Here is a 12890-nt window from a genome sequence, read left to right on the forward strand (position 1 = left end):
GGACTGGTAAACAAGACCCAAAAAGGGTCAAAAACCAGTCACCCGAGGAGCCCTTAAAAGTGACTGAGAGAGGTTTATGGGTTGGCTCTGTCCTCAAAATTAATAAAGAACTGTGGGAGGCCGGCTCAATAGGCTAATCCTCCGCCTGTGGCGCCGGCAAACCGGGTTCTAGTCCCGGTCAGGGCGCCGGATTCTGTCCCGGTTGCTTCTCTTCCAGGCCAGCTCTCTGCTGTGGCCTGGGAAGGCAGTGGAGGATGGCCCAGGTGCTTGGGCCCTGCACCCGCATTGGAGACCAGGAGAGGCACCTGGCTCCTGGCTTCCGATCAGCACAGCGCACCGGCCGTGGCGGCCATTGTGGGGGGTGAACCAACGGAACGGAAAAGGAAGACCTTTCTCTCTCTCACTATCCACTCTGCCAGTCAAAAAAAAAAAAAAAAAAAAAAAAAAACAACAAACAAACAAACAAAAAAACCTGTGGGAGGGAGAAGATCAGCCGGGACATCTTTACCACAGGGTACAGAGATATGAATTCCTGGTTAAAATGGGTCACATTTCCAATACAAGCTCTTACCTCGGGCACAGGTGGTTCTGTTTCCCCTAGGATGGGATACCGATCCTGAGGCATGCTGGCTCCATAGCAGGGTGAGTTGCCGCGGGGAAGCAAGACTTGCAAAAGCCTGTCATTGGTTTTCCCCACTCTGCAGAGGTCAGTGTCCAGGGCAGTGCCTTCTTTCTCCATAGGGAATATGAGCTCTTCCTCTTGGAGAACGGTCTACCTGCACATGCACCTTGGATGTTCCTGGTGAGCCTGACGGTGGTAACTACTCAGCCCTCCTTAGACCCTGGGCTGATGTCTGGTGGTGTCATGGAAAGAGAAGCCTCCATGTCTGGTTACTGGACTTGTGCTTTAGTTCAAGTGGCCATTCCCTTCACCCTGGCATTCCACAAAATACCTGAAGTTAAAGGGAGAAAGTCATCAAATAAAAATGAAAATGAGACCAAATTTGTAAAAAGAGAAGGGATTGTGAGAAGCAAACATTTGGTTCATTTTCAAAGATGTTTAGCTAGTAGACAGCTAGCATACCAGCTAGGTTACTTGCACCTGATAGCTCTCACACAGGATGTTAGTGGCCAAAACAGCTGAAGCAAATGCTGGGGACATTGTAACTACCCCCACCGTATTTACTGAGCCAATGAGGAACCAGGGACAGGACCTGTGTGCTAGGAAATAAATATCTTGCTGTAATCTACCTCAGATGTGCTGGCCCACTAGGCACCAAGTCTTGCAAGATCATTAACAAAACCTTGCCTTCAGGGCTGACGCTGTGGCAAAACATTAGAGCCACTGCCTAGGACACTTACACTCCATGTGGGCGCAGCTCAACTTCCAATCCAGGTCCCTGCTCATATGCCTGGGAAAATAGCTGAGGATGGCCCAGGTGCTTGGGCCCCTGCCACCCATATGAGAGACCCAGATGAAGCTCCTGGCCCTTGGGTTCAGCCCAATCTAGCACTGGATATTGTGTCCATCTGGGAAGTGAACCAGTGAATGGAACGTCTGTGTCTCCCTCTCTAACTTTGACTTTCTATATAAGTGTTATCACTTTTTAAAAAGTCTCACTTTTGCTGTACTTCCTGAGTCCATTCTTTGAATGGACAGGTGAGGCTGTTTCTCACAAGGAAGATGATGAATTCAGTTTGAAATCATTTGAAGTGATAGTGAAGGTGGGTGAGAAAAATATCCCACTATATTTGAAATATTTGAAAAATATCTTTTCAAATACAAATAAATTGAGAAGCATAGTGAGTGTGAGGTGCCCAGGTGATAGCCAGGTGTTGATGCCTAGGAGGTTGTCTCCACAACCTTTTCTGTGGTGGTAAGGAGTAAACTTACTGTCACTTAAATACACACTTCTCCACGGCATCAGGGAAGGGAATTCCCCTCTCTGCCTGCAGCTGAGGGCGGGACTCGAGAGAAAGGCACTTTCTTGATTGGGTGCCTAGGAAAGGTTTGCTCCTCAGGTGTTTGCTTAGATTGTTGATCTACTCTGTGCCAGTCTATTAGCAGTGCGGCATGGAACAGCCTGCACACTTGTTGGTCAGCTGACAGATGCACGAGTTTTCCACAGGCAAGAGGACATCATGAGCCTAAGCTGTCAGGCCAGGGTGCAGAGAGTTGGCTGCCAGATGAGGGGCCCCTGGGGTATAGAGTCTGCAGTAAACTGCAGGTGGCAGGAATTCCTGGTAGTGGTGGGTTGGAGGTAGAGATGGAGGTGAGTCTCCCAGATCAGGGCTGGGCAGAGAGGCAGCCCTCAGGGATCTCTGAGGAGCTCTGAGAGGCAGCCAATGTTGGGAGCCTGACCGCTCAGAAAGCATGAATAGCTAGTGAGCCTTGGCTACAGAGAGAATAGCAGTGAACTTGGCAGTTGGCTAAGGAGACCTTTGTCCCTCTCTTTCCTTCCATCAGACCTTATCTTCCCGTGGGCTAGACCCATACTTTATGTTGCATCATCTAGTGCTACCATTGGGAAGATAGGAATTAGGAACTTTTCTGTAAAATAGCATCACCATTCCCCCTTACTATTCGTTCTTAAGAAAAGAGGCACTTGAATCTGGCAGAATTTGCGTTAGTGAGGAATGGAGCAAATTTTGAAGAAAGCAAAGTACTGGCATTTCTGGATCAGCCAAGATTGGATTAGTTTTAGCCTCTGCTATTTAATATCTATTTTCCCAAAAGAAATTAATAAATTCTTCCTTACAGCTTCAAATCATCCCAAGTTAGCATGTAATTAATTTCTTAAAATATAAACAGTTTTTCTGCTTTCCTTTCCATTAAAATGTTTCTGCTTTAGAATTAAGGAACATGAAGAAGAGGAAGAAAGAAGGAGAAAATGTGAAGAAAAAGATGCTGAGGAAATAAAGCGACAAAATTTATTGTATGAAATAGAAATGAAGAAAAAATTAAAGAAGAAAAAAGAAGAGGTACATGAAAGCAGGAGACTGTTTTTTGTAAGTTGAAAATATGATGAACAAATGAAAAATGTACAAAGTAAAATGCTTAACTTTTTTTTTTAAAGGCAGAATGTCAGAGACAAAGAGATTGACCATCCACTGGTTCACTTCTAAAATGCCTGCAACAGCCAGGGCTAGACCAGGCCAAAGCCAGGAGCCAGGAACTTCATCTGGGTCTCTCACTTGCTTGGCAGGAACCCAAGTACTTGAGCAAATGCCTAACTTTTAGTATGTCCTTTATAGGGGCTGGCGTCGTGGCTCACTTGGTTAATCCTCCCCCTGTGGCGTCCACATCCCATATGGGCACCGGGTTCTAGTCCCGGTTGCTCATCTTCCAGTCCAGCTCTCTGCTGTGGCCCGCGAAGGCAGTGGAGGATGGCCCAAGTGCTTGGGCCCTGCACCCACATGGGAGACCAGGAGGAAGCACCTGGCTCCTGGCTTCGGATCGGCGCAGCGCCGGCCATTTGGGGAGTGAACCAATGGAAGGAAGACCTTTCTCTCTGTCTATAACTCTACCTGTCAAATAAATTTTTAAAAATGTCCTTTATAAATAATAGTAGAGTAGAAAAGAAGTTGCTATTCTAAGAGAATCCATCCATATGTATACATGCAGCATATATATATATATATACACACATACATATGTATACACACACACACTATTTGTAGTTGCCATGGCTTTCTGTGCATGCACTCTCAAGCATGAGAGAACAGAATTAGTTTTTGCTATGCTATTATTACGTGTTCAGTAAATGGTAATATTTTATGGCTATTGTAATCTTCATAAGTTTTGTATTTTTCTTTAAAATTTTTATTCCTAAATAATACATTGCAGAAACATTGAGTAACCCCAAAATTCTTAAAAGAAGAGTATCCATTCCTTACTCTACCTCTTTTTCTTCTTCTTAGAGGCCATGATTTCTAAGTTTTTGTCTGTTTCTTGTGATAGAAAATTCTGTTAAATGTCCTACATTTAGATCTTTAAATACATATTAGGTTCTAAAAGATGTTTGTTGATTTTTCACTTTGACATTTTCTACTTCTCTGCCCTCATCATTGGTGATTTATCTCTTCTTGAATTACTGCTCCTTGTTATCTTCCCCTACCCAATAAACAATTGTCACAATTTTACTTATAATTATGGAAGTATTTTTCTCTGCAAAGCCAAGTAATATACATCATATTTCTTTGATTGCATGTTTATTTTTCCATGCGTAAAATAATTGCTTTTGCTTTAATTTTCTTTTACTCAATTCTTTACATCCTTTTTTCAAAAAAATTTTTTTAATTTTTACTTATTTGAAAGATTGACAGAGAGAGGTAGAGACAGAGAGAGAGAGAGTGGTCTTCCATCTGCTGGTTCGCTCCCCAGATGGCCACAATGGCTGGAGCTGAGCTGATCTGAAGCCAGGAGCTGGGAGCCAGGAACAACTTCTAGGTCTCCCATGTTGGTGCAGGGGCCCAAGGACTTGGGCCATCTTCCACTGCTCTCCCGGGCACATGAGCAGGGAGCGGGATCAGAAGTGGAGCAGTCAAGACTCGAACCAGGATGTCAGTGTTGCAGATTGGGACCTTAACCCGCTGTGCCACATGAAGGCCCCTAAATCTTTTTTTCATCAATGTTTGTAGTCTCAGTTTTTTTCTAAATGTTCAGTAAGTTCTGCTAAATGTATGTTCATATTAGTTTTCAAATGTTCAACTGAGTAGTATTCAATTATCTTATTTTTTTCCTTGGATCTTGCCCATCCGGAGTCCTTCTTTCTTTCTGGACCGATTGTTTGCTAGGTCTGCTGCCTAGCTGTCATCCGGGGACTTCCTGTGTTGCTATGCAGGGCCACTCCCATTTCCTGAATCCTATGTCTTCCTCTTTGTTGGGTTACTTCCTTATTTTGCTGAAATAAAATTGGAACAGCTTCCTAAGAAAGGGTTTATGGAAGGTAAAATTTGAGTTGTCTGAAAACATCTTGTAAAGTCATACTTGATTTATAATTTGGCTGGTTATAGGATTCTGGGTTCATAATTTTGTATCTATGATTTTTTCCAGCATTGTTTATAAAGAAGTATGATGGCACTATGGTCTTCATCCAGTATATGTGATTGTTTTGTTTTTCTTTTCTTTCACTCTCTGGTTTTAGGGTATTTATCTCTGGTGCTCTAAAATTTCATAGTGATATGCCTTGGTACAATCTTTATCATTCATTCTGTTAGACACTTGGTGGATTTTTTTTTTTTTTTTTGGACAGGCAGAGTGGACAGTGAGAGAGAGAGAGAAAGGTCTTCCTTTTCCATTGGTTCACCCCCCAATGGCCGCTGCGGCCAGCGCACTGCACTGATCCAAAGGCAGGAGCCAGGTGCTTCCTCCTGGTCTCCCATGGGGTGCAGGGCCCAAGGACCTGGGCCATCTTCCACTGCACTCCCAGGCCACAGCAGAGAGCTGGACAGGAAGAGGAGCGACCGGGACAGAATCTGGGGCCCCGACCGGGACTAGAACCCGGGGTGCTGGCGCTGCAGGCGGAGGATTAGCCTAGTGAGCTGTGGCGCCAGTGTTTTCAATGTGGAACTCATATACCTTTCAGCCTGAGAACTTTTGTCTCTTTCCATTTTGTCTCCCTATTGTTCTAGAACCTCTCTGACAGATATTGGGCTTCAGGAATTGATGCTCCAATTTAAAAAAGTTTTCTCATTAGTTAGAAGAAGGCCCGGCCGGCGCCGCGGCTCACTGGGCTAATCCTCCGCCTGTAGCACCAGCACCCCGGGTTCTAGTCCCAGTTGGGGTGCTGGTTCTGTCCCAGTTGCTCCTCTTCCAGTCCAGCTCTCTGCTGTGGCCTGGCAGGGCAGTGGAGGATGGCCCAAGTGCTTGGGCCCTGCACCCACATGGGAGACCTGGAAGAAGCTCCTGGTACCTGGCTTTGGATCGGCACAGCACGCCTGCCATAGCGGCCATTTGGGGGGTGAACCAATGGAAGGAAGACATTTCTCTGTGTGTGTGTGTCTCTCTCTCACTGTCTGACTCTGCTTGTCAAAGAAGGCCCAAAAAAGCAAAGAGTAGAGAACCCAACATTGTAGTAGGTTAAATAGGTCTAAGTTCAAGGTGAAGGTGGGCTCATTATCAAGTTGTAACGGAACCTTCCTAGTCAACAGTGATGCAAGTACCTTCTCTTTTTTTTTTACTCTATTCTTGGAAGATACATGGCATCCGTCCTTAACAGTGCCAGCTGGCCCTGAGTGGCTGCCAGAGCTTCCACACTCACGTCCATAGTCCAAGAAGCAAGGAGGAAGAACAGATGAAGATTAAAAAGCAGTACATTTGCCATTGATCCTTCTTTGAAGGAACTTTTCCAAAAGTCCCACTTCACAATTTCCATTACATTTCATGGCTCGTAGTTTAATCACACTTTGCTGAAAAGAAAATCCTTTTGCTTGAGTGCATGGGATATGGATGTAGGCATTCCAACAGGCATTCTAACTGCTGCAGCAAATGCCTGACCCTGAGGTTTTTATTCCAGCTATCAACATGTTAATTTCTAAGAGTTTATCTATAATCTTATTGTTCAGTTTCCATCAAATGTTGTTCTTGGTTTAGTGCAGAGTAATAGTCCAAGTTACTTTGGAGTGGGACAGACTAGTTTTGAATGCTAACTCTGCCATTTACTAGGTATATGAGAGCTGAAGCTTTCAATTTTTTTAATGGAAATTAACTTTGTCTTAATTAACTTGATAGTTTTTCCTATAATGAAAAGTCTATATGAGCATTACAATAAACTTGGAAAAATATAACTTTTAAAAAAATCATTAAAAATCATTCAAAGCAATCACTTTTTTAAAAAGATATATTTTTGTATTTGAAAAGCAGAGATATATAGAGAGAGACAGATTTTTCAACTGCTGGTTCACTCCCAAAATGGCTGCAATGGCCGGAGCTTTTTCTAGGTCTTCCATGTGGGTACAGGGACCAAAGCACTTAGGCCATCTTCCACTGCTTTCCAAGGCACATTAGCAGGGAGCTGGATGGGAAGTGGAAAAGCCAGGACATAAATTGGCACCATAGTGGATGCCAGCCTTGGAGGCGGCAGCTTTACCTGTTATACCACAATGCTGGCCCCCAAGACAATCATTTTTAATAATTTGGTGTGTTTGTTTGTTTTTCTTATTGGCCAATATATTTCTTAGCCAGATTATAAGCTTTTTTTTTTTTTTTTAAGATTTAGTTATTTATTTGAAAGGCATAGTTACAGAGAGGCAGAGAGAAACCTTCAATCTGCTGGTTTAATCCCCAAATGGCAGCAACGGCTGGAGCTGAGCCAATTCGAAGCCAGGAGCCAGGAGCTTCTTCCTGGTCTCCCACGCAGGTGCAGGAGCCCAAGGACCTGGGCCATCTTCTACTGCTCTCCTAGGCCATAGCAGAGACTGGATCAGAAGTGGAGCAGTTGGGACTGGAACTGGCACCCATATGGGGTGCCAGCACTGCAGGTGGTGGCTTTCCCCGCTACACCACAGTGCCGGCCCCAGATTATAGGCTTTTTAAAGTAACAGCTCAACTCAGGGGTCGGCACCGTGGCTTAGTGTTTCTGATCCAGGTCTCTGCTGTGGCCTGGGAAAGCAGTACAAGATGGCTCAAGTGCTTGGGCCCCTACAGCTGCATGGGAGACCCAGAAAATCTCCTGACCCTTGCCTCCTGGCTTTGGATTGGTGCAGCTCCAGTTGTTGTGGCAATTTGGGGAGTGAACCAGCTAATGGAAGACTTTCTCTCTCTGTCTCTCTCTCTCTCTGCCTCTGCCTCTCTGTAGCTCTCCCTTTAAAATAAATAGATAAATCTTAAAAAAAAAAAATAAAGTAACAACCCATATAAGAAAGGAGTACTAGGCACATATTAGACCCTGAGTTATAAATATGTCAGAAAAGTACATGTTTTCAACAGCTTCTCCTTGAATTAGTGTCTGCTTACAGTTACAGAATACACTAATTTACCTATATATCCAGGCTATTGTGTTCGAAGGCACCTATTTTTATGGATGACTAGCTCTGGCTGGAATCATAAAATATGCACTGCAGTGAGCAGATTACTTTTTGTTTTGAAAAATAGTAACCAGAGGCAAGCATCGTAATTCAGTGGGCTAAGCCACCACTTGGGATACGTGCATCCCGTATGGGAGTACTTGTTTTAGTCCTGGTTATTTCACTTCTGATCCAACTCTCTGCTGATACGCCTGGGAGGCAGCAGATGATGACCTAAGTGCTTGGTTTCCTGCCACTCACCTGGGAGACCTGGATGAAGTTCCTGTCTCCTGGCTTTCGCCTGGCCAGCCCTAGCTGTTGAGGTCATTTGGGAAGTGAACCACTAAGTGGAAGATCTCTGTAACTTAGCTTTTCAAGTTAATAAATTTAAAAAAAAATTTTTTAAAATAGTAGCCATTGATGAGTCTTTGACATAGTGGCTAAGATGCTGTTTGGAATGCCCACATCCCATATTGGACTGCTGTTTTTGAGTCCTGGTTCTCCCAATTCCATCTTCCTGCTAATGCACACAATGGGAGGCAGCAGGTTGTGGGTCAAGTATTTGGTCCTGCCATCCACATGGGAGACCTGAATTGTGTTCCCTTCTCCCAGCTTCAGCCTGGCCTACCTTTGGCTGCTGTGGGCATTTGGGGAGTGAATCAGCATGTGGAAGGTCTTTCTTTGCTTGCTCTCTCTCTCAAATAAATAGAATAGTAACCTATTGAGAACACTCATGTTAGAGGGGCTGGTGCTGAGGCATAGAGGGTAAAGCCACCGCCTGCAGTGCTGGCATCCCATGTGGGCGCTGGTTCAAGTCCCAGCTGCTCCACTTCCCATCCAGCTCTCTGCTATGGCCTGGGAAAGTAGTAGAAGATGGCCCAAGTCCTTGGGCCCTTGTATCCACGTGGGAAACCCAGAGGAGGCTCCTGGCTCCTGGCTTTGGATAGGCACAGCTCTGGCTGTTGTGGTCAATTGGGGAGTGAACCAGCGGATGGAAAACCTCTCTCTCTCTCTCTCTCTCTCTCTTTCTCTCCCTCTCCTTCTCTCTTTCAGCCTCTCCTTCTCTCTGTGTGTGTAACTCTGACTTTCAAGTAAATAAATATTAAAACAAAACAAAAAAAACAAACGTTGGTCTCGGGGCTCCTGGTTCTGAAGATTCACAAGATCAGGCAGGTCTCACTGATGTAGCCCTGTACTGAGACCAGAAGATGGCAGTCTAGAGGAACAATCACATGGAGTCAGGAAGCAGAGCAAGCTGATGGGCCTGACTCAGGCCTTTATAATCAACCCTGGCTTCTGATTACACATCCCCAGGGACCTAGAGAACCTCCCACTAGGCCCACCTCCTTGATGCCGTAATTGGATTAAATTTCTACCCTTTAGTATTATCAACTTCTTTTTTTTTTTTTTTTTTTTTTTAAAGATTTATTTATTTGAAAGGCAGAGTTACAGAGAGGCAGAGAAAGAGAGGGGAAGGGAGAGAGAGGTCTTCCATCTGATGGTTCACTCTCAGATGTCCGCAATGGCTGGAGCTGGGCCGACCTGAAGCCAGGAGCCAGGAGCTAGGAGCCTCCCCCTGGTCTCCCACACGGGTGCAGGGGACCAAGGATTTGGGCACTCTTTCACTGCTTTCCCAGGCCACAGGAGAGAGCTGGATTGGAAGTGGAGTAGCCGGGACTTGAACCGGCACCCACATGGGATGCCGGCACTGCAGGCAGCGACTTTACTCACTATGCCACAGTGCCAGCCCATCATCAACTTCTGATTTTCAGATTTAATTGTCTGCCTGAGTTAGGGAGCCATAATCTGATCCAAAACATAGCATTGTTTATGTAAAAATATCTTAAACTTTTGAACCATGTGACTATATTTACTATTCAAACATTAAATGAAAACTACATATTTATCTTTCTGATTATATAATTATTGCTATCACATTTTCACTTTTAAAATGTTTATTTTATTCTACTTGAAAGAGCAATGGTGGTGTTGGGGATGGTTTCACCTGCTGGTTTACTCCCCTAAATACCTATAAATAGCCCAGGGCTGGGCCAGATGGAATCCAGGAGCCTGGAACTCCACTCACGTCTCCATGTGGGTGGCTGCTTCTCACGATATGTTAACGTGAAGCTGAGTTGGAAGTAGCGTAGCCAAGACTTGAACTGGCACTCTAAGATGGGATGCAGTTCTCCCAAGCAGCAGTTGTATCTGCTGTACCACAACATTGACACCTAATCACACATTTGTAAGGAAATGCGATGTTTGAAAAATATACAAAAGCATTAAGAAGAGTCATCCATTATCTCATACCACAAAGATAACTGCTATTAACATTTGGCACATTTCCTTCAGTCATTTATACATTATAAACTTGTACTTACATGTGTTTGTGAAACTGGAATATACTATGATGTTTTGTATTCTTTCCTTCTTCTCATATTATTTCTGAGTATTTTATGTCATTGAAATTATGATTTATTTAACCATTTCCCTTTTGAGTATTTAAGATTCTTTTCTTAAATGAAATACATGGTACATAAACTTTTATGCAACTCCCTGATTGTTTCTTTGGGATAAATTTCCAGGAGACAAATAACTGGATCAGAGCTTTGACAGGTTACTGTTAGATAGTGATTATTGGAAGATATTCTGTGATTGGATACTGTACATTTTTCTCCCAAGGAGCATCTGCATGATAAAAATATAATCAAAGCTGTAGAACAGCAGCAGCGAGAGGAAGAAGATGAAAAGATTAGAAGATTTATCAAAGCAAAAAAGCGTCTCACACAAATGGGTAAAGAAAAAGAAGCTGAAACACACAGGTAGGCTTTTAAAAGTTCTAAGATTATTTTACAGTAATTCAGAAGTTGTGTTATGAAAGTAGCCTTTTGGAACACAGGCTTCATTGTTTTATATAAGAACAGGGTGGGAGCAGACGCTGTGACATAGCGGGTAGGGCCACTGCCTGCAGTGCCAGCATCCCATAAGTGGCCTCGCTGCTCCACTCCCTATCCAACTCTCTGCTGTGGCCTGGGAAAGCAGTAGAAGATGGCCCAAGTCCTTGGACCCCTGCACCCATGTAGGAGACCTGGAAGAAGCTCCAGGCTCCTGGCTTCGGATCAGCTCAACTCTGGCCATTGCGGCCAATCAGGGAGTAAACCAGCAGATGAAGACCTCTCTCTCTCTCTCTCTCTCTCTCTCTCTCTCTGCCTCTCCTCTTTCTGTGTAACTTTGCCTTTCAAATAAATAAATCTTTAAAAAAATGAACAGGGCATTTATTGACAAGATTTGTTTGGGGCATGTAAGTTGAAGAACCTTTGGAATATCCAGGACATCTATCTGGCAGATGGTTGAAAATACTGGTCTGTTCTGGGAGAGGGCTGTGACTTTGTAAGCCTTTGGTATATAAATGGTAGTTGGAAGTGAGAATACAGGTGAGCTCACCTTGGGTGAGTAGGTAAGAATTAAAGGTGAGATAGTCACTAGAGAACTCGGCGTTTACTCGTCAAATGGAGAAAGAATAATGGGAAGACCAAAGGGTAGTTTCCAGAGATAGTGAGAAAACCAGAGAAACATCAAGGGAGAAGAGTTTTGGTAGAAAGGGAATAGTCATCAGTGTTAAAGAATTCCAGCAATACAGATTTAGATAAGTGTCGCTCCCCCTCTTCATGGAGGAGCAACACTAAACCCTGCCTAGGCTTCATATCCGAGTCACGGCACCATTATGTCGCTCCCCCTCTTCGTGGAGGAGCAACACAGGACCCTGCGCTGTTCTTTTGTCTGCTCGGCCCTCCCCGGGTTTGCTGCTGGTTCTTCCCGGGTTGGCTACTATCCCTTCCACCTCCGTGGAAGGGCAGTTCCCCCTGGCCACATTCCCCACTTCCGCAGGGGAGCGGCACACCGCCGGCCGGCTCTCTCGGGGGCTGCACGGGTTCCCTTAGATGTTCCCCATAGATGTTCCTGGTGCATGCCGTCTCTCTCCTCCTTTATAGTCCTCCTCCGCCAATCCCAACTCGGCTGCCCACACGCCGAGTACGCTGCTCTCCTCCAATCAGGAGCAAGTCCTACAGTTTATTAGTTGAACTGGAGGCAGCTGTGCGGAAGCTGTTCACTTCTCTCCCAGCGCCATATTGTGGGAGAGCAGATGCATAGAATAAGTCTTAATTCCAGTAACAGTCTAGTCCGGATTGCTCCCCACAGATCCCCCTTTCTTTTTATTTTTTAGCGTTGATATGCGCCTGTCTTCGGTGTCCCGCGGCACACACTCTGCTCTACTTGCTAGAGTTGCTACAGGCTCTTACAAGTCCTATCAGGCAAACCGAATCCGGGTCCTCTCTTCGCCATGTTGTGAGGAGGTTTTTAGGCGCTGATGCGTGCCTGTGTTCGGTGCCCTGCAGCGCATGCTCTGCTCTGCCTGCAGGGGACTTACAAGACCTATCAGGCAAACCGAATCCAAGCCTTCTCATTGCCTTATTGTGGGGGAGACTTATTAGTGTTGGTTCGTGCCTATCTTCGGTGACCTGCAGCTCATACTCTGGTCGAGCTGCTTGCTGGCGCTTACCGCCTTAATCAGGCAGACCGAATCCAAGCCTTCTAATTGCGGTATTGTGGGGAAGCCTTACTGATGTTAATTCGTGCCTGTCTTCGGTGACCTGCGGCGCATAAGCTGCTAGCCGCCCAGGTGCTCATCGCCTCACTAATCGGGCAGACCGAATCCAAGCCTTCTAATTGCCATGTTGAGGGGAGGCCTTTCTATTTCTCTATTTCTCTATCTCCGGGCATTCCTATTTCTCCCATTTTACTTCTATCTCCCAGCATTTTTATTTTTCTCACTTTACTTCTAAACTTCTGTTTCTCTTATCCCTGCGGCTTTCCAGCACCTC

General features: G+C 45.0%; 2 protein-coding genes across 7 annotated transcripts in view; one reads left to right on the plus strand and one right to left on the minus strand.

The window, feature by feature from the left end:
• The window catches only part of SSB (small RNA binding exonuclease protection factor La), a 161265-nt gene that overhangs the window by 124482 nt on the left and 23893 nt on the right, over positions 1 to 12890 (minus strand). The gene's annotated exons all lie outside the window — the stretch shown is intronic.
• Positions 1 to 12890, plus strand: part of CFAP210 (cilia and flagella associated protein 210) — a 61726-nt gene that overhangs the window by 29995 nt on the left and 18841 nt on the right. For 4 of the 6 annotated variants that reach the window (XM_008258719.5, XM_089328221.1, XM_089328222.1 and 1 more), the window contains 2 exons: positions 2853 to 3009; positions 10690 to 10829. In XM_008258719.5, coding sequence (XP_008256941.1) covers positions 2853 to 3009; positions 10690 to 10829 — 297 coding nt within the window. Of the gene's footprint in view, positions 1 to 582; positions 643 to 2852; positions 3010 to 10689; positions 10830 to 12890 lie in introns of all 6 variants that reach the window. The other 2 variants (XM_089328224.1, XM_089328225.1) reach the window with 2 other exon arrangements.

The sequence above is a fragment of the Oryctolagus cuniculus genome, chromosome 3 (assembly GCF_051225735.1).
Source record: "Oryctolagus cuniculus isolate XC-2025 breed Fujian yellow rabbit chromosome 3, ASM5122573v1, whole genome shotgun sequence".
Taxonomy (NCBI): domain Eukaryota; kingdom Metazoa; phylum Chordata; class Mammalia; order Lagomorpha; family Leporidae; genus Oryctolagus; species Oryctolagus cuniculus.